Source organism: Periophthalmus magnuspinnatus, chromosome 16 (genome assembly GCF_009829125.3).
Source record: "Periophthalmus magnuspinnatus isolate fPerMag1 chromosome 16, fPerMag1.2.pri, whole genome shotgun sequence".
Lineage (NCBI taxonomy): Eukaryota > Metazoa > Chordata > Actinopteri > Gobiiformes > Gobiidae > Periophthalmus > Periophthalmus magnuspinnatus.
In genome coordinates, this window is record NC_047141.1 from 25,393,109 (window position 1) to 25,414,632 (window position 21,524).

The window sequence follows — 21,524 nt, forward strand, 5'->3', positions numbered from 1 at the left end:
GTATCTCAAACTATTAAAATTGATCTTTTTATCTTGAATGTTTTTAAAATAGTTTCCTAAAATATTGTGTTTATAGGAGCCACACCCTCCCCGAATGTCAGCAGAGAACGCAGCCCGGCGGCAGGTCCGTCTGGACACTCTGCCCCCAAACATCTTTGAGCAGCTCGATAAACTCAGGCCTTTTGTTGAGGTAAAGCGACATAATATTTACACTATTACAGTTGATGCATAATGTGTTAATGTTAACTCTACAAGTCAAATATATAAGTAGATCTTGACTCTTACAACTATGAACCAATATAGCCGACTTCCCGTTGGCTTTAGAGCAGAGTCATAAATTGTTTTTGATGTGTCCCAATATGCTGTTTGTCTCTATGGAGATATATTCTATAAACATGCAATAACATCTCTGTGGAGAGAAGTAGGCAGCAGACACTCCACCAGAAAGGTTACATAGTGCACCTTTAACCTGTTTCCTGTGTTTTTTAGGTTGTGAGTGATGGCCATGGCTTGGTCTATGCTGTTGTACCAAAGAATCAAAATCACTCATTCATCATCCAGGGTTCAGACACACTGGTGAGTACAAAACAAAATACATTTTCTATAACACTTTAAGCTCCTACATTTAAAGTAATGTCTTGATCTTTTCTTTTAGGTGACTGTAAGCTCCAATGGTTTGATCGGGACACATAGCTGGCTCCCATTTGACAAAAACATCGCCAACTACTTTACATTTACCAAGGACCCGACCATCAGTAATCCCAAGTGAGTCTTCTATCTGAACTTCGACCTGAATTGTGTTATAGAGTTGCTCAGTTAATAATAATACTAACAACTGAAATCATGATTATTTTTTAAAAAGTATAGTTACATATCTTGAATGAAAAAGACTGTTATGAGAATATTCTACAAGGAAGTTCCAACCCGCAGGCAATTGCTTTACTCTCAGAAAGATGTGTAAAACAGATTAGCTTAATCGAGCTTAAAATACTGTTAAAAAACAAACAGGATAGCATTAAAATTGTAATATGGCAAAATATGCACTCACTCATATACAAAATAAAGAAAAACACAACATATATAGTAGATGAGGCAGGAATAGTACTATACCATAATGTGAAAATGCACAAAGGTGCATTAACATGAATCACATCGTCTTAGTTCAGACCCTCATGTTAAACCATACTTTGTTGTACAGGATGCAGCGCTTCTTGACCGGACCCTTTGCTCCCGGGGTGGACATAAACTCACAGGTGCTGGTGGTTTCTAATGACGGGCGTCTGCTGTTCAGTGGAGGACACTGGGACGGCAGCCTCCGAGTCACGCAGCTCGGGAAGGGCAAGCTGGTGGGACGCATCTGCCGCCACATTGGTGAGGAGACTAAGACACTATACGAGATTAACATAAATTCAAAATTGTTATCTTGTTCTCAGTAGTTTTGACTTAATTGGTTTGTTAGTATGTTAATTATATTGACTTTTCAATACATTTTTTAAATAATAATATTCTGAATTTTAATTATTTTAAAGGCATGGTGTAAAAAAAAAAAAAAAAAAAAAAAAATATATATATATATATATATATATATATATATATATATATACACACACACACACACACATCCACCAGAAAAGTTATATACTGCACTTTTATTTTGCCACTTCCTTGTTTATTTATTTCCTTTTATCATTCTTCTTATGATAATTATTTCATTTGTATTTATTTTTTCATTCAGATGTGGTGACCTGTCTGGCTCTGGATCTCTGTGGTATCTACCTCATCTCCGGCTCGAGGGACACTTCCTGTATCGTGTGGCAGGTCCAACAGCAGGTCAGCGCCACTCAAGTATCTCCACATTTATACACTACAACATTAGAACAAGGGAGCAGTTTGGGCGTCTGATCCTCGCCAATAGCACTGCATACTGTTGTTGTATCTTTGGGCTAGTCACCCATTTTGTGATTGGTGAAATCTGAAGGTGCAGAAGTAAACAATAATGGACTACGCTATACTTATTATTAATCCTGTAAAAATCTCGATAGTCAATAATATTTACTTTAGTATACCCGTGTGCATGAAAAAAATACATTTTCTAACTGCAATAAGACGTACTTTAACACAGCAATGTACTTAAATAATTTGCATACAATGGTCAAAAGCAGCTAGTTGAAACATCTTTTGTTATTTTCATCTCTCAGGGTGGGTTTTCCTCCGGCCTCTCCCCTCGTCCCGTGCAGGTGCTCTGTGGGCACGACCAGGAAGTTACTTGCGTGGCCATCAGCACTGAGTTGGACATGGCTGTCTCCGGGTCAAAGGTCAGACACTGTTACTAAATAATATTGTATGTGGTATTAGCATGGGGATGTTTATATTCTTGCTAACATTTTAATTGTAATTGCATTTAGTGTTTCAATTACCAAAAAATTTTTTTAAATTAGGTGCAGAAAAAGTTTGAATGATACCACATGTTAAGTCTACTCTGGCTTTTAAAATATGAACATTACTAAACAAATGATAAGTTCTTCAGGAAAATAAACAGGATTTCAAAATCAGAATCAGAGTTACCTAAATAATTGTGTTTTTTATTTGTTCCATATTCAAGCAGCCGTATTGTTCTGTAAACATGTGTCGTCTGAATATTGGCACTAAACTGTGTTTGTATAATAATAATAATAATAATAATAATAATAATAATAATAATAATAATAATAATAATAATAATAATAATAATAATAATAATAATAGACTTGAATGTTTAATAAGGAGCAGCCACAGGAAACTCCTAATAAGTATGAAACAGATGTGGTTCATGCAAATACCAGAGACTTCTCAGGAAAAATGTCCGACACAAGTTTCCAATAAAAAAGAAGAAACTATGAAGTTAAGAAGAGTTACTGCCCTTAGACTTTTAAACTTTATCTGAACACATTCATTACTATGATCTAGTTCAACAAAGAAAGCTTTTCGAACCCACTGATAGTGAAAGAGGAAATTACCTAAGTCTGTTACCTCCTGTTGAAACTATTACTACAAAGTACTACTTTCTATTGCTTTTACTTCCAATACTTCTGCTGTGATTATAAAGATCTACAGAAGGCAGAGTAATAAAAAGCTTATCAGGCAACTAATGACTAAAAACACAACACTATTAATGTTCATGAGTAACCCAATAGGAGCTCATCCATAGAACCAAGCATTTAAACTCATAATTTTTAAAAAGCCTATGGGAAAAATGAACAAAAAACTGCTCAATCTGCTTAAATTGCCCCCTCTGGGTAAATACAGTAATACTGATTGATTGATTGATTGATTGATTGATTGATTGATTGATAGCTATAGTATGTAAGCAAGTTAGCTAAGCATGCACTACTTACTTGAATTTGGAGTTAACCACTAGTCTCAAATGCCCTTGAAATGTTTTTCACACTGGTACTCTCTTACATCAGGTCACATGGTCATGGTAACATTTTTATTTCATAAATTATAGTAAGAAACCACTAACCCACTCATACACCAGTGTTCGCAGACACTGGGGACAAGGTTGGTTAAATGTCTTGCCCAAGGACACAATGACAGTATTCATCTGTAGGATTCGTACCACCAACCTGTGGATCAGTGGATTTTACTGCTCAACCAATGATGTTTATCAGTGGATAAACACTGAGCTACTGTCGCTCCGGTTAAGTGTTATTCTTGAAACAGTAGCCCATAATCTATATTTTTCAGGATGGGACAGTGATTGTACACAGTGTCCGGAGGGGCCAATTCCTACGAACCCTCCAACCACCCAGCGACAGCCACGTTCCTACCCACATCTCAGAGTTGCAAGTCGGGATGGAGGGCCACATCGTAGTGCAGACATCAGTAGAGGAGTGTTCCTATAGAAAGGTACAACACCACAAACTACTTTTTGTGTTAAATGCCAATGATAAAACATCTATCTTGTTAATGTTCATAAAATTCATATTTACTGATATGATGGAAAAAAGTGATTTTTTTTGCCATATCACCCAGCCCTAGGATCAAATGTTTATGTATTTTTTATTTGTTTGAGGCGAACATGGCAATAACCAGTCATTGTTTCTTAGCCATAGCACTAATTTTAGAACATACACTTTTAAAGATGGTTTTAAAGAAGTTTTATGTAGCAAGAAAATTATTTAAATTAACATATTATAATTTTTCACTTACTGAACAATAACATACTTTTTTCCCCCTTAAATTTCTTTTAAATAAAAAAAAACAAAACAAAACATAACTACATTTCTGTTCCTCTGTTCCTACAGGGTAGATACTTGGTCCATGTTTATTCGGTCAATGGTTGTTTGCTGGCCACACTGCTTGTAGACGAACAAGTCACTGCTCTGCACCTGATGAATGAATACGTTATAATGGGCACTGTCAAGGGAACCCTCCATATCAGACATCTGCACAGGTACGGACAGTATGTTAGCTCTGAGTTTGGGTCTAAGTGGAGACAAGAGATTTTAGGCAGCAAATCGTAGAGGCAAAAGAAAATGGAGCAAGGTAAATTTGACAAGGATGAAATTGTTATTTGTTATGACTGATCAGTGAAGTAACGAGTGGTGAACCAGTGTGTAATTTTGACCACCATCAAGGTTTGACTTGACTTGCTGTGGTTAACAAATTCATAGAGGTGAGAAAGTAGTCACCTATATGTCATAACAGAGCCAAGATATACTACAATAGAATATTACACTTCATATGACAAAGGCATCTGGAAATATATAATTTACCAGTATATAAGCTATCATCTTTTATACGTGTTTTACTGTAACGAAAGACCTTGATAACCATGCATTACTACCATGAGAGGAGTCGTCTCTCCACAGATCTGACCTGTTACCTGCCTGTCTTCATGGTTATGTTTAATGCTATACTGGGAGATATTCCAGAAAAAGCAATAACATAATGGAGACAAGCAGTGAAGTTACATAGTGTACCTATAAAACTATATATATGAAAAATGTAGCCTTAACATATGCACCTGGTTCTCTACCTATAAGATGAATTCAAAACTGTATGTTAAACCTCTCCCCTTTGTCTATGTCTTCCAGTTTGGAGGCAGCAGTCGCCCCCATGGCCTTGAAGGTCCCTGTGAGAAGTGTGTCTGTCACCAAAGAGTGCAGTCACATCCTGGTAGGGCTGGAGGACGGCAAGCTGATCGTGGTGGGGGCGGGGAAGCCCGAAGAGGTGAGAAAGGGGGGCAGTGCGGGAACAGGACACTGCTTAGAGGGGTATCTGTATGCTAACTAGGAAAAAGACAACTGAAAGATGATGTATTGCTCCTGGATATATTGATTGTCAGGTTTTTTAATAATATTGTAGTAGTCAGTGTTGGAATAAGCCAGAGGAGTAGATGTGATAACTTTGTACTGTGTGTTTGTGAGTGAGTGGTATGTTGATTCAGATAAGACAATTTAAAGCTCCTGGAAATACCACGATATTTGATGAAACAACAATTTATAGTAGACCAATGCGTATGAACTTAATACACAGCTTATTGAGTTCATGAAAAATCATGGTCTATGTTTGTATTAAGTCAGAGTTGTAATTATTCTGCCAGAGGAGGCGAGAAATGGGGCTATGCGGGAATGAGCTAAAATTGTGTATTTGTGGGTGGAGGAGGGGTAGTTGTATGCTAACTACTCAGAGAAACCTGCTTTTTAACATTCAAATAGGAAGGTGATACTGGGTCTGCTCATTCTTTATTATTGAGGCAGAGGGGAGGGTGGGCCATACCGACAAAAATTAATACCCCAGTATTTTTTACAGTATCTCAATTTTCACACGAGATTGTAATAACCCATTAGGAATGTTGAGTTGGCAGTTATCAACTAGCAAAGCTGCAGTTATTCAGATAATTGAAAGCCTGCTCCAAGAAACAAGATATCATGTCTTTTTTTATAGAAAAATCTTGTTGTACCTGTAGTTTAGCCCTCTACGAACATGTTCGGAAATGCATAGGAATTTTGTATTAGTTTTTTTTATCAGTTCATATTCCAGTCTTCTCTCAAATATGAATCCTACTGGAGTTGTTTACAATTTGCACCATGAACAGAAGTCTACTTTTAAAACACACAATTGCCAGACATGCAAAATAATTTTTCCAAAATCATGTAGCCCTACTAGCACCAAGTATCAAAATGGCGCCCATAACTGCAACTGAAACCCATGAATAGCTTTTCTTTGGTCTAACTATGTCTGTATTGGCCCTGCAGTCAGGATTTACAAGTGTTTTGGTTTTCCTCTCAGGTTCGCTCGGGACAGTTCTCACGTCGCCTCTGGGGCTCCACTCGCCGCATCTCTCAAGTTTCTGCAGGAGAGACCGAATACAATCCCTCCGACAGCAAATGAGACAAACAAAAAGGGTTTACAAAAGGGTAAAAAATGTTAAATAGTGATTTCTCTCGTGGACTGGACAAGCCGAGGAATCAGAGCACCTAAACACTGAGCACTTTTACTATGAATTATCCTGTTTTTAACCAGCGTCATTCCAAAGAGAGACTGTTATGAAAGAAGATGGACTTATTTACAGAGGGTTGTATATCAACCATTGACTCATGCATTCAACACAACGAGGAACTGCACACTTCTGGCCTTCATTGTATGCTCCGATTGTCTGCAAATGACAGCTTTTTGAACATATTACTCTCCTGGAAACTTGAAGAAAAGTGTGCCGCAGTACTATAGTGTCTATTTTTCCAATTATGCTGTTAAGAGAACTGTTGAACTGTTACAATAAAAGCAGAACATGCTGTAAAGCTGCTCTGTGTAACTTTTGTGGTGGAGGGTTCACCAACTACACACTTGTATGCATAGAGAAGTTATTGCTTTGCCTAGAATGTTCCACAGTATGGCATTAATTTGTCTGCCTCCATGGAGACAAGCAGACTAAAATGTGCATTCAGTGAGAATACAATAAAAACTCACATAATTGAATAAATACTATATAGATACATTCAGTACCTTATTATGCAAGGTTCAATGTGGACCAATAACATCTCCATGGACACAAGTAGGGAGCAGACCTCCACCAGAAAAGTTACATAGTGTGCCTTTAATGCTCAAATATGTGAATGTAAGTGTTTATATTCACTTTTGAATCATAATTGTGGAGACCTTATGTTGCCTTACTTACATAAGCCCTTGTGTAATGTTGCTACTGTTTTACTCTTTTGAAACTTTTACTTATTCGGTAAGTGCCTTTCTTCTGTCAAGTTTGAGCCATGTAAAAACACTGAATACAATAAATCACTAAGTGTCCGACTTCACTTTGCTGATACTCTCCATACACTGATAATAGGCAGAGGGTAGGTCAGAATCAATGGTAGAATTTGCATTGAAATAGACAAAGGTGTAAATTGTTAAGTTTATATCCACATGAAACAAAAACTTGCAGAGAGAATTCAATGTCTTCTCTGTCAGCTCAAATGATATTTTTTCACTAGGGTTAACAAATGATGGCATTATTCAAACACACAGGTGCAATATGTTACTTGATGTTTACCACAAATGCCAAATGTATCGACCTAATCTCAAACAAGAATGATAAAGTTCAACATCAACAGTGAATTTCCCATAAAGTTACATAGGTGCTTCAACTTCAAATGCTTCAATATGCTTCAACTGAAATATTGACCTTAGTAACGCCTTTCGACTTTCTAGGTCTATGATTATTAAAAACTAAATCTGGGTTTGGGTCATGTAGGATTAAAATGCCACATAGACATTTTGCAATAATAAAAACGTGTAAATGGAAATCTGCTGCTTGCTACAGTGAAATTACAATTTGAAGAAGTGGGGTCAATATTGCAGTTTACAGTGAACAAAATGTAAAATTGTGATCGATGTAGGTTAATAGTAAATACCCACCAAATAAAGCACAAGTCTTGTTTAAATAGTAAAAAGCCGGGAACACATCTTCAACAGTGGTGCAGTTATTCTGGTGTACTAGTGGTTTACAGAGTGCTGAAAACATCTGAAGTCTTGATGACTGGAGACATGTGAGTGGTGAAGACTCTCAGTGGAATTCATTTCCTGTTCACTGCTTTTACTGTGGTTGGAACAAAGTGGTTGTTTTGCAGCGTCACCACGACACAGAAACAATAGCTGCCATTTAAGAGTGTGCCATAGCCATAACATCCACGCACACCAACGTCATGGGTTTGCCTCAAATGTAAACACAATAAAACTATATTTCATAAAGGTTTGTTACAAAGTCATTCCTGGTTGTTTCGGGAATACAGTTTTGACAAATGAGCTGGTTGTGTTTCAGGGAGCATAGAATAAAATCTGACCACAATTTGTAGCTGGCATGACCAAAAATGCGAATGTTTACAGGACATTTTACCAGTATCACAATAACTCAACCTCTTCATAGCTGTTTTGTATACTGTTTGACTCATGCATGTACACGCACAAGCGGAATAAATATATACAATTTACTGTGCATTACTGTGAAAAATCCTCAAGGCCTGAATTTGTAAAATAAAACAAAAAATACACACACATATAACATCCACACCAACATCCCTCCCATAAAACCAACATTTAGTTCAGTTGAATACACAGAATACACACTTCTTCACTACTATAATAAAATACAGAGCGATATCATTTTGGATTTGTCAGGCAAGTTGAATATATTAACATTTGTACAGGCCCGGGTGCAGACCAAACTGACTGATGGTGCATTTAAATCAAAGTGGTGCAAACATAATGCGCTTTCGTTAAGAGGCATTATTTTATTTCATTATTTTAGGCACCTGAAATGCACTGACTGTTATGTATTTTGTATACCATGGGTTATAGCTTCCTGTTATATGCAACATTTCAAGGACTTTTTCCCATTTAAAAGATATATTTTGTTGAAAATTGTTCATCGCTATGGTAACGGTCAAATATACAGTTTTATGTGTGTCTAATACTGCAGAGACGCTGTGCTGTGGGCGGTGGGTTTCACATATGTAAAGAAAACGATCCCAGGCTGTCGCCCTCTGCAGCTCTACTGTAATCCGCTGTTGCATGTGTCTGTGATGTTAACTCTATTGAGGTTGAAAAGGTCACGAGTGAGGAAGAGAGGAGACTTTGATGTCCTGGTGGGCAGAACATCCTGTTGGCCGCTCATAAACACCTCCAGGCACAATCCAGAGGAGGAGGGGCCATAAAACAGACTGAAGAAGGGACCAACCAAACAGGAACCTTTTTTTTAAAGCCTTCTTCAACTCTAGTGCTGTCACAATGCTACGATTTTAAACTTGATTTCAATAATAAGGAATAGGCTCAATACTCTATACTATTTTAACAACAGATCACACTAAATAATACTACTTTCTATGTTATCATGTGGTCATAAACTAGGTCTTTAAAGCTCAAGATCATTCTAAATGTGTCCAGGAAAGATAAATTGTGTCCTGTTTATGTGATTTTCTTTACTCGCTCTTGATCTTGCTCAAATGAGTATTTACTTTCCATCACAAAGGGTCATACAGAATACTAATTTAGAGTGGAAACATAAAATATACAGAGAGATTAGAGATGACATGTTTTAACACAAGAAGTCATGTGACACAGTAAACGTAAAACACACAGTAAATGTAAAACACATAAGTAGGATGTGTACAAGGTCATTTGCAATTATACACAGACAATAGGATAAAATGTCATAGTTGACATGACGTGAGTTTCACGATGATGAGAAATCAGGACCACTGCCATACAACAACAATTACATTAAGTTCAATTTTGAAGTGGTTCCTATTTGTTTTACTTTTTGTTTTATGAATATGAAATTTTCCCAACACAAGCCAATCAGAAACTAGTCGCAGAGCAGAGGGGAAGTGTAGCACAGTGCCTCTGGTGAACTCACAACAAGAGAACCACACCTTTTCTTTCAGTTCCAGCTCGACTCTGTGTGACCTGAGGGGAGCCTATGGGGGCTCGCTGGGGTCATTTCAGGCAAATCCACGCCCTCTAACAAGCCTCTGTCAACGACTACAGCCCACTCTGATAATGTGGAGGAATTGATCAAGATTTTCTCTATGATGGTCAGTCTAGAGGGAATAGAAACTTATGCAATATGTGTTTGTTCATAAAGTTAAAATAACTCCTATATAATTACCTGATGCAAACAACATTAGTTGCTCAGCTAATATTTTGACAATTTGTTGTGTAATAAAATAATACTTATATAGTACTTATCTCTTCATAATATAAAAGTATGAGACTTTAAATTACTAGAAAACGTCTTGATATTTGTCAGAAAGAAACATATAATTAAAAATCCACACATCTTGTTACTACTATTACATTTAGTTACTATAATACTTAATATATTATATCTAATTATAGGCTAATCTCAATGTCTTCTATAACTGTAAAAAGTATATTGCACATTGTGTGCCAACTTCTCAGTTACATTCACTTTGCATGGTCCTGAAAATAGCCTTTCAGAAATGACTTATGTACTTCCAATGCTTCTATAAAACATTTTACTACTTTTTCCCACTAAAATAAAACACTTTAAGAATGTTTTTGTTTTGATATTTCCTCAATGATCCCTGTAGTAAAAGTGTCAGTTTTTCCTACCTCCCACACTCAAATATCTTGAGTTTGAAAAATGTCCCAAGCTGTTTAACTGGTTAAAAGCATTGCAAATAATTTAAAACACAAGAAACAAACCTGTAAACATTGTGATGGAACTGATGGAACTGTGCATATGTCATACTTGTAGTCACATGTGAGCCCTACATGCTGGTTTCAGTGCACATAAATAGCCCTGATGCCCTGCCTGGAGACGTGCATGTGTGATTTAGCAGAGACGGCACATCCTCTCCTGTCTGCTCTCCTCCCTTTGGGCCTTTGAAGTGCAAGTAGCTCCAAGTCTGAAGCATCTCCCCATTTGTTTGCCTCTGAAGTCCTGAGGCCCCCTGCCATGCATTCAGCAGAATTTACAAGCAATGTCATTTAGCCTGCGTTGGTTTTCTAATCTTTTGAATTGCTGAGATCAAACATGTAGTTTTACGAGCTCCTTGTTTGATTCTGTTGTGCCTCCTTTGTGACTGATAACAACCTGAGCAGCTACATAAAAGTGTGACTTTCATGTCTTTGGTCACATTTACGGCCCCTATACAGTGCGTTTAGGACACCTACTCCACAGATGAGCTGATAATCAGTCTAACTAACGCCACATCACTACAGTGCTAGTTCAAATAAAGGTACACTCTGTAACTTTACTGGGAGAGAGTACACCACCTGCTTGGCTCCATGGAGATGTTATATCTTTGCCAGGAACGTACCACAGCATTAAACTTCAGGTATTACATCTCTATTTGCATGGAGACAAGCAAATTTTTGTCTGTAATTGAACGATTGCTTGATTTAATATCTTACTGTGGAACATTCTATGCAAAGCAATATTATCAACATGGATACAAGCAGGTGGTGTACCCTCCCTTCTCCACATAAGTTAAACAGTGCTCTTAAAAAATAAATAAATAAAAAATAAAATAAAATAAAAACATAGATAAATAAATACAATAAAAACATACATAAATAAAAACATAGACAAATAAATAAATAAAATCTAAACTAAAAAGATAAAATAAAAATGATTAAATAAATAAATAAATCTAAACTAAAAAGATCTCTCATTCATATGTAAAATTAATATATTCTAATGTAAAAGTAAGTAAAGAAAATTATATCTACACATATTTTAAATAGGATTTAGCAGGATTATATTTCAAAGAATGCAATTTCAACAGCATTTAAGAATTAGTAAAAAAAACAAAACTTTTACAGCAACTGATCTATTTGACTTTTAGTGCAAATAGACAAAAAAGGGTCCCTATATATAAATATTTGAAAGCACTTTTGTACTTTTTGCAGAGTCTGCGTAGTTATTAAGAGAAAGATGAGGTAACTGTGAATTGAACCTCTTCTCTTGAACTTTCAGTCATCTCCACAAATATGGTATATCCTGTCAGTTATCTGGGTACATCCTGTATCTATTGTGCCGCTAGTGTCAGAGTATGTGATTCAGAGCATTGAGTTAAGTATCGCTATTTGACTTTTATTGCCCCAGCAGCACGTCTCAGAGATGCAGCCAATCAGAGCGCGTCTTTTGAAAGCGCAGCGATGGGAGGAGAATCGGCTCTGAAGACTTTTCTTTTGGGGATTTTGGGACTTCTTCTTCATGTGTCGCTAAACCACAGGAGAGAAGACACCTCGAGCGACTCAAAACACTTTAAACAACAAGAAAGAAACAACGATCTCTTTATTTCCTTCAGGATTTAATGCAAGTTTTCCCCGTGCGTAAAGACGACACTTCAACTATGAGCTTTCTATTGGGAGCGTGGGACTTTTTATGACGTTTTTTTTTACACGTTTCAGTGTACAGTGGGAACTCTTTTACGTGTTTTTTCGTAAAACCACGGAACAAAGCAACAAATACTCTTGCGATGACGACCTGGAAAACTTCAGACATGAATGCGTTGGTTGTCTGCGCGCTGCTACTTATAAAAGTAAGTGATTTCATTGCAGTAAGTTTACCCATACGTGTTTATAACAGAATCTGACACCGCTACTTTGTTTAAGAAGTTTAAGAAGCATTTGTGCCAGTACTTTCTGCTTTCTACTTGTGCGTAAAGTTTGTGTGTTTAACTTTGTCTGAACTTAAAAGATCATTCCTTCCAAATCCAGCCATTCCTTCCACATTTTTCTTTCATGGGGAATGTGTGGGGCTTTTCTACGCATTAGACTGGGATTACAGACATGAATCTATACAGTCAATTATAACTTCAGTGACTTGTGGTAACATGGTATTTAAAGGATATCAGCGTGAACAGAAGAGGCACAGGCGCAGACAATAATTTGACACTCATCTCGCCTTTGGGCTTTGTGGTCTTGCCCCAACACGCTGGTGGGAGTCACAGAACTTCTATTTGGTTAATGTATTTTGATAACAATATGTTTAATGCCTTTTTTTTCTCTTTAGAAGGATTTTTTTTTACTGTACACATGGATGGCTATGGCAATTCCTGGAGATTATGTGGATTAGCAGCATTCAGTGTTTTAGTGGAGCCTGGATATCCGGAGCCCACCAATTATCACAATTTTCTCCTACTTTGTGGTGTGTGTCATGTGACTTTCCAGTAGACTACTTAACAATCAACTTTAGTAGATAATAGTAAACCTTCCAAAGTGTTTACCTTTATGACTGCTCATTGAGATATTTCCCTGTTAACAATGTTGTTTGAGCATTTTCCGTGGAAAGTTGAGTGTACAGGACCATCTTCTTTAATTAGTTCCTCATGCCTCTTGTATTTTAAAGACTGTAATCAGAGGAGTTGGGACGTTCTTGTAGACAGCTTTTCCTGGTAAAACGTCCATTGGCTGGCGCACTGTGACGGCTTATAGGTCACCAAGTTTAGAGAGCATCCTTTTGTGTGAGTATTTCCACGCAGATTAGATTAACTGTGGAAATCCCAGTCGATATGCTTCAAATGTGGCCACTTCAAAAGATCTGGAAATGTCTCAGGCATCCAGTGACTTGTGTGTGTGTGTTTGCGTGTGTGCGTAAAGAGCCGTGTTGACTGAGTGGCCCCGACAGCCGTGGAGCTGAGAGCCGCATTGAAAGCCGCGCTCCTCGGTGGTCCCTCTGTTCTCATTGGGGAATCGTTTCATGGGCAACAGCAGCTTCTTACCTTAATTGAAAAAAGCAACTGCAGCCCGACCTTCCTGAGGCTTTTGCCCCTGGGTTGTGAACAGTATGATGCAATGCGTAAAGCTGAAGTTTTAGATGATCAAACAGTCAAAAAGCCAAATTCAAGGGCGCATATTTTTCCCACTTATATCTCTGTGCTGCCAAGTTTCCATTGAACTATGCACTATGAACTTGCACTATGTAACTTGTAACTGTCTCAACTTATTATTTTACCATTAATGTTCCAGAGTATGTCATTACACTTTTCTATTTCTTTGGAGACAGCAGGTCAGATCTGTGGACACTAGAGAAGCAACATCACTCACAGGGATCCTCATTGCTTTGGTATTTTTGTGCAATAAAACATCGAATTATATGAAAAGAGCAAAGGAGATATAAATACTCTGGAATATATGCACACAATCTCCATGGAGACAAGCAGGTAGTGAAGCCTCCACCATTAAAGTTACAAACAGCCCCTTTAAGATATGTGGTTAAAATCTAGTGGTGGAATCAGTTGATACTCTGGTCCAAGTTAACCCCACAGTCCATAACCACACAGATTACAGGCTATTAAATGAGCATGTAAGTAGTGGTATGTTAAATGGAGTAGGTTTATACACTATGTGATGAGGAAAGATATAATGGGGGTAGTTTAAACCCTGTTGCCCTATCTCTTTGATGTTGAGATACCACCAGTCTCAGCTCAGGGCAATAAAAGCTCGTGTTGTTTTTGGAATCGAGCTCGTCCAGTTTTAAAGGTGGAACATTTTCATTCTTTAAACCTGCATCCACACACCACACATCAACATGGGACTCGGACTTAAACCTGGACTAGACCAGGACTAAACCGGGATTAGAACAGGACCAAACCAAGACATGTGTGAATGCCCCTATACCACAGGCCCCCACATGTTACCCAGAAGTCAGAGAGACAAAGAGATGACTGAGAGGAGGTATGGGTAAAATGTAAATATTATTGCATTGGGTTAATATTCTTTTTTTAATGAAAATGGAAAGACCAACAATGCTAAATAGGTGACTTCAAACAACACATTACATTATATCAAAGAAAACTAATTTGTTTAAATTTTGACAGAAGGGAAAGTTAATTTAGGAAATGAACTACAACTTTATTTGTTTATGTGTATTTTGTCATCAGTTTTAGAATATTTATAGACAAATATTGAACCACAACAGAAAGACAAATATCAGTTATCGGTATTGGCTGATTAAACCCCTCCCTAAGAAGGCAGGCAAGAGAACAACATCACAGAGGTGTTTGAGCTGTTACTTTCGCCCTTTGCTGTAGGTGAGATGTTAGACATCTGTTTGCTCTTGTCAGGCCCCGGGCAAAGCGGGCCAGTGCCTTGTAAACGTGTGCATGGTTAAAATACCGTTAATTCGTGCTCTGGAGACAGAAAGAGGTGAGTTAGTGAAATAGTGACCTCCGCAGACACACCTGCAGGGTTAAGGGGACTTCAAAGGGCCCTCTCACCCAAACACACACTCTCACGCTGGGCAGCCTTGGCTAACTGACACCCTCGCCCCGGGCTGCATTTACGTCCTGTATGCCCCTCCCCTCTCTCCCTCTTGTTTTACACACACTTGCTTCATTCACACTCTTATTGTCATTCAAGCCTATTCGCAGTAGTGTTATCACCGTACTGAAATTCTACACTTGATTTTGCTACGAAGGAAAAGGCTTGCTGCTCCACAATTTATAGTAGTTTCTTTTATATTATGTGGTTTTATTCTGTAGTTCTAATACAGAAGTCCAGTCCATTATAAAACTAGGAAGGAAAGGTCCTATTTGGTCCCATAAATGCATTTTCCCCCAGTATTGATACTAATAATACTGTAATCATTTAATTAAATAGTTAAATACCATACAGTAATATTTCATAAACTATATTTTTTTGTGTTTAAACTACATTACATTTCATCATCATTGTGGTATCAAAAACAATCAAGTCTTCTGCTTATTTCAAAATTGAGTGTGTATATATATATTTTTTTTTAAAATAAGTATTACTTAAATTGTAACCCAAATAATGGTGATTTGATTATATTTTTTTCAGCTCTATCCTCTTCCTGTGTTTTCGTTTGCCCCCTTGAATTCTGTCTTGATACTTTCCATTTGGCCAAACCCAGCTGATTAAAGCCAGCCACTCCTGTCCGACCCCAGCCCGACTGCACAAGCCTGTAGGAATGTCTCGTATATCCCTTATAACTCTCCAGTACTTACTCGCAGATAGTAAAACCCAAGACTTTTTAGGGGTGAGCAACCAAGCAGATACACTGATAACAGGGGTTTGGTTTGGCCCTGTTCTCCGGTTATATGTAATTTCCTTCCGATCACTGCTCCTCCCCAAAGTAGCCTTGTTTCTGGTCTATTTGAGCGGCTAAATGAAATGTCCTGTAACGGCTATGCTTAAGCGTGCCTGTTTATCTAACTGCACAATGTTTTTACTGTAGGTTGCTCTTGGAGATGCCTGTGCCAGTGGTGAGCTTACTGACTCGGGTCAGTGTTGCAGTCTGTGCCCGGCTGGATACGGAGTCTCAGTGAAATGCGGGAAAGAAGATACAAAGTGCCAACCATGTCCAGAGGGTAAGCAATTATAATATAACCTCACTGAACCTATCCCAAACGTGTTTTACTTGATTTGTGACTAGAGGTGCGTAATATGTTGTGAACAATATCATATCATTTTGAACAGGAAAACTTTCAAAGCTGCAAAAACAAGAACAGACATTTGCAGTGTAATCTTCCAAATGATCAAGGCTAAGGCTCATAAATCATTGGGGTTATTCAAGGCAAAATGGCATTGAAATAATTTTTAAAAATCACAATTTTAAATGCAAAATGTACTTTACATGAATTTAAATTCAGTCTAAACTCACAAAAAGAAAACCTTAATGTAAAGTGTTTTTAAAGTGTTTTTAATTTGGCTGTTTAACTGTCAGATTGTCATTCAGAAAGTGTATATAAACATACTTGAGGAATAGTTGTGCATTATAAAAGAACATTTTAGGTTTCACTGTTGTTATGTTCATAATTTTCCAATAAAAGGGGAATAATTGCTATATTGTGATCTTTCTTCTTACAATTAAAATTTGATATTGTAATTTTAGTTCCAATTCACAAATAATTCACACTTTAACTAATTTACGTTTTATATATTATCACGTATCATGTATGTCTTTTACAATTGAACATTTTTTAACTGTATTTTTATTTTCAGGTACGTTTTCTTCATCCGATAATCTCGAACCTTGTCTCCCGTGCACCAAATGTCCCTCCAGCATCCCGACTGTGGTCTGCTCCGCCACTCAAGACACTCAGTGCGACTGCGACAGCGGCTACTTCCTGTTACGGAGCTACGGTCTGTGCGCGCCTTGCTCCAAATGTTCCCGTGGGGAGGGTGTCGTTCGGGAGTGTGGACCCCAGGGTGACACCGAATGCAAGACGTGCAGCCCGGGGACCTTTATAGAGGACAGCACGGGAACCAAGCCATGTCAAAACTGTACCACATGCTCTGAGAACGAGGTGCAGATCCGGGCCTGCTTGCCTGTTTCGGACACTCTGTGCATGGGTAAGAAAATAAAAATACAAAAATAAATAAATAAAAATAATAAAAAAACACAACATATCACAATTACTATTACAAATTATTAATCATTGGGCTCTCCCTGTATAAATAAAGATACATAAAAATAAAGAATTCACATCTGCATTATCCATATATCAACTAATGTAACATGTTCCAATAACACTAAGGTACAATAGGTTTAATAGGGATGTCATTATTATTCGGGCCACAATCTAATCACATGAATAAAAAAAATTAAAATAAGTAATTTCTATTCAATTTAAACTTAAATGTTATGTACTTTATCTGTCTGTGTCACATTAACTTTACTTTGTAGTTCAGATAGTTTGATTTCACAAAGCTGGTCACATACAAGAAACCTAGTAGACAGTGTGAATTAAGGTCTTCACTGTTGTTTGGTCAAGGTGTTAATTATTGTGAATAATCAAGAGGCTAAAACTGGATATTGTGATCAGAATTTGCATTGCAGTGTCCATATATATTACGTTTTGCAATAACATTACAAAAAGTCTCACTTGATTTACATCATCTTAATGCAGTCTTGTTTTGTCTCATTTTAGTTGCTGTTAAATTCTTCTTGTGAAATAGTTTGACCAGCAAATTAACGCATTTACGTTTTTGTATCATTTAACTGAAATTACTGTCAAACAAACTTAAGTCTTGAATTTCGTGCGGCCCTCGTTGCAAATAACTGAAACAACATATGGCCAGCACCTGCACTCACACATCCACTGACCATCCCACCTGTGAAACTTGAGAAGAACAAAGAAAATAGTTAAGTGACACAAACTAAGAAGTAAAGTCCAGAGATGGTTTTGTTTGATCCCAAATGGCTACACTTGCTTGAGTCATCTGTGTACACACACTTTGGGTTCAAAGGTCATGATTCATTGACCCCTGGAGGTCATTGGAGCACCTCATAGTGTTTGATCCTAAAATGGGCTGACCACAGGAGGCAGGAGTCCGTGTAGAACTGACTGTTTGAAATCTACAGGGGAGCTGCATGGTCGGGGCTACACAGCAAATATCCATGTTTATAGGTGTTAAAATTACTTAAAAGTATCACATGTATCTTAATTTGAGTGATATGGACTTGTCTGTTCACTTAGTTTCTAGATTTCGATTCATTAGTTCATTTTTTTTAGTGTTCTTGTTTTCAATTAGGTGTGTTAGAACCACTTTTTGAAGTTTGATATATCAATATATCATATAAATATGATAAACAGTAACATTGATACTACTTTTCCCCACTGACCCGATAGCACTACAGCACGATTTAAAAACACCTTTCTTGTAACCTTTTTAGATGGTTAGCATCAAAAACAAGTGATATGTTGATCACTTTTTCCAACACTCACACAAGAAAAAAGCATATGATGCAAATAAAATGTTCAGATGACAAATATGGAGCCTAAAAATGTTTCATATAGTTATTATTGTGACAGACCTACTTTCAAAATGCATTTCCATTAAACATAGTAAGTAGCCATTAAAATATTAATTGGTTAAATAAAATAAATGATTAAGAAATAATAGAGACTTTTTCTGGCTGTATACATTTGTAAGGACTTCCAGCTTATGCTCCTTCAGTGTGATTACAATTACTGCATTTATTTAACTCTAAAATATCCTTTGTTTTATTTTTACAGACAGAAAGTTGCACATTTTATCCCGCCCTGAGTCAGACGCACCTCGCAGACCGAGTTTGAATGAAGTAATCGATGAGGAGGATGTCAGCCAAGCCCCTGGGTCGCCTAAGTTCACCCCACAAGAAGAGAGCAACAGCAGCTACAACATTCTGGTGTATGTGTCCGTCCTGGCTGCCGTGGTGTTGGGTCTGCTGGTCTACGTGGCTTATAAATGGTGAGTTATCAGTGCATTCCTTAGTAGTTCATTAGTCTTCTTCTCTTCTCTTTTTCTCTTTCTGTTTCCAATGAACACTGCTGTTGTCCATATGCTGTACTGTACTTATCCACAGTCACTTACCACACATAATACTTTTGTAGCTCTTTAATTTTTGCTATATGTAAATTGTATTGTATTTTATTTCTTCAGTCTTATTTCACTCTATTGATAATTTTATGTTTATTCAAAGTATCATTTTAATTATTATACTTATATACTTATTTTAATGCCTCTTTTTGAATCCTTATTTATCACATATAAAGTACATACTCTTAAGATGTGTTGTTTGAGTCCTAATAGAGATTTGTTTTGGTCCTGGGCTTGTCCTGGTTTAGTTCTGGTCCAGTTTAGGTATTAATCTAGTCTAGGTATTAATTATTGCTCTTTTTTGTTATCATGTTTTGCATCTTTAGAGCTCTTGCATCCAAGTAATTACCTCTTTCTAACTCTCTTTCTGTGTGCATAGCTGGAGGACATGTAAGCAGAAGAAGGCGCTGACCAAAGCCCGTGCTGCAGAAATGGGGACATCCACCGAGGCAGAGAAGCTCCAGAGTGACAGTGGAGTGTTTCTGGATTCACACAGCATCATGGACAACCTGCCCAGCAAAGGTGAGACAAAGTAAATGAATGGAACGGTATAGGACACAAGCGGGTTATGTGCTAAAGGTGCACTTTGTAACTTTTCTGGTGGGGTGCAGCTACCTGTCGTCATTGAGACATTAATGCCTTGCCTGGAATGTTTTAAAATATTGCATTAAACAGATCTAGCTTGCACTTATTCAATTTTAATGGGTAAGAGCTACCTTGAAAAACAAGCATTCAAACTAGCGGGCTTGCCTCTCCACAGATCAGTAACTTGGCCTGGTGATGTGACCTGCTTGGCCCCATGAGCCAGATAAGTTTAAAACAAAACATCTCTTTGGAGACAAGCAGCTGTCAAACCATCCCATAGAAAAGTTACTTACTGTACCTTTAAGGGTTCAAGCAAGCAAACGTTATTTTCCGCTTTCACAGACAAGAGAGACAAAACAAAAGTTATATTAAAATACAGATAGAAAATAACTTCAGCTTCCTGTTGTTGGTGCCATTTTGAGGATTTTTGACCATTCAAAAGAAGTTGTTTTGAATCACTAATAGCAGTAGTGCTTATTTTTCATTACTTTGAAACCCATGGCTTTTGTTTTATAAAATGGCAATTTCTTAACATTTTCTTTTTTCAAATAGGCACAAAGAGGGACAGCAAACTGGACAACCGGCTGTACGTGAACCTACCTCCGCACAGACAGGAGGAGCTAGAGAGCCTGCTGCAGGAGGGAGGGCCAGGCTGGAGGGAGCTGGGGGTGGCCCTGGGGTACGAGAGTGACCAACTGGAGCTGTTTGGACGAGGAGAAGCCCCCGCCCACACGCTCCTCTCCAACTGGTCCCAGAAGGAGGGCTCCACCCTGGGTCTCCTGAGCTCGGCTTTGGCCCGAATTGAAAGAGCGGATGTGGTGACTGCACTGATGACGCCTTCGCAGGGAGTGTCAGTGGTCTAACGTGGTGGTGGTCCTCAAACTTTTCACACCAAGTACCACCTAAGATCATATTTGGCCCTCCAAGTACCACCAGATCTAAACCTGGACTTTGTCAGGTCTGAATTAGGGCTAAACCAAAAGACTAGGCTGTGGATATAGTAGTTCTAAATGATTAACCCAAAGGAGGAGAAAAGCTTTAATAGATTAGTTTCTAAATGAAATCAATACTCAAACTGCAGAGGACCCGCGTGCCACCAGAGGAAGCCCACGTGTACGACCAGTTGTACATGTGCCACAGTTTGAGAAACACTGGTCTAATCTCACAGAAAGAGAGCGAGAAGAGACTGAACTGCACTGACAGGAGGCACTATACCTGTCGCTAAAAGACAACATCTTTAGACAAACTGTAAAGGAAATACAGTTTAAAGAAACACTGCCTGAACTATACAACATTCACTGGTCTCGTTTAAAAACAGCTCTGAGGATCGTGTACAAGTCAGCAGTGGAGCATGCTCTGTGCCAATAACACTGAAGGAACAGAGACAATTTGAGTGTGATTCGAATTCATTAGTTTATATGTGATTTTAACAGTGATCGGTTTCAGTCCATGCCTGTCGTGTGCCTTCTTTAATGAGCCACAACCCAAACCACTATGGAACAGTTTTATTTTCCAAACCCTCTTTAACTTTGTTCAACGTTACTGTCTTTGCTTTTGAACAAACTGCCAAACTATTTGAGTGAAACACAGTCAAGCAAAGATTT

The 21,524-nt window shown here is 37.8% G+C and overlaps 2 protein-coding genes across 6 annotated transcripts in view; both read left to right on the forward strand.

Annotated features, from left to right (window-relative positions):
- nbeal2 (neurobeachin-like 2) overlaps positions 1 to 7,295 on the forward strand; it is a 37,878-nt gene extending 30,583 nt beyond the window's left edge. For all 5 annotated transcript variants that reach the window (XM_033980444.2, XM_033980446.2, XM_033980448.2 and 2 more), the window contains 10 exons: positions 77 to 190; positions 490 to 576; positions 656 to 765; positions 1,199 to 1,371; positions 1,736 to 1,830; positions 2,199 to 2,315; positions 3,727 to 3,888; positions 4,287 to 4,435; positions 5,079 to 5,214; positions 6,277 to 7,295. In XM_033980444.2, coding sequence (XP_033836335.1) covers positions 77 to 190; positions 490 to 576; positions 656 to 765; positions 1,199 to 1,371; positions 1,736 to 1,830; positions 2,199 to 2,315; positions 3,727 to 3,888; positions 4,287 to 4,435; positions 5,079 to 5,214; positions 6,277 to 6,378 — 1,245 coding nt within the window. In that variant the 3' untranslated portion in view covers positions 6,379 to 7,295. The remainder of the gene's footprint in view (positions 1 to 76; positions 191 to 489; positions 577 to 655; positions 766 to 1,198; positions 1,372 to 1,735; positions 1,831 to 2,198; positions 2,316 to 3,726; positions 3,889 to 4,286; positions 4,436 to 5,078; positions 5,215 to 6,276) is intronic.
- Positions 7,296 to 12,160: 4,865 nt separating this feature from the next.
- nradd (neurotrophin receptor associated death domain) lies at positions 12,161 to 21,212 on the forward strand. Its single transcript, XM_033981084.2, has 6 exons — positions 12,161 to 12,548; positions 16,208 to 16,340; positions 16,975 to 17,325; positions 18,993 to 19,206; positions 19,715 to 19,857; positions 20,473 to 21,212. Exons 1-6 carry the CDS (start codon positions 12,486 to 12,488, stop codon positions 20,781 to 20,783), a joined length of 1,215 nt encoding a protein of 404 aa, XP_033836975.1. The 5' UTR covers positions 12,161 to 12,485; the 3' UTR covers positions 20,784 to 21,212.
- Positions 21,213 to 21,524: the final 312 nt, after the last annotated feature.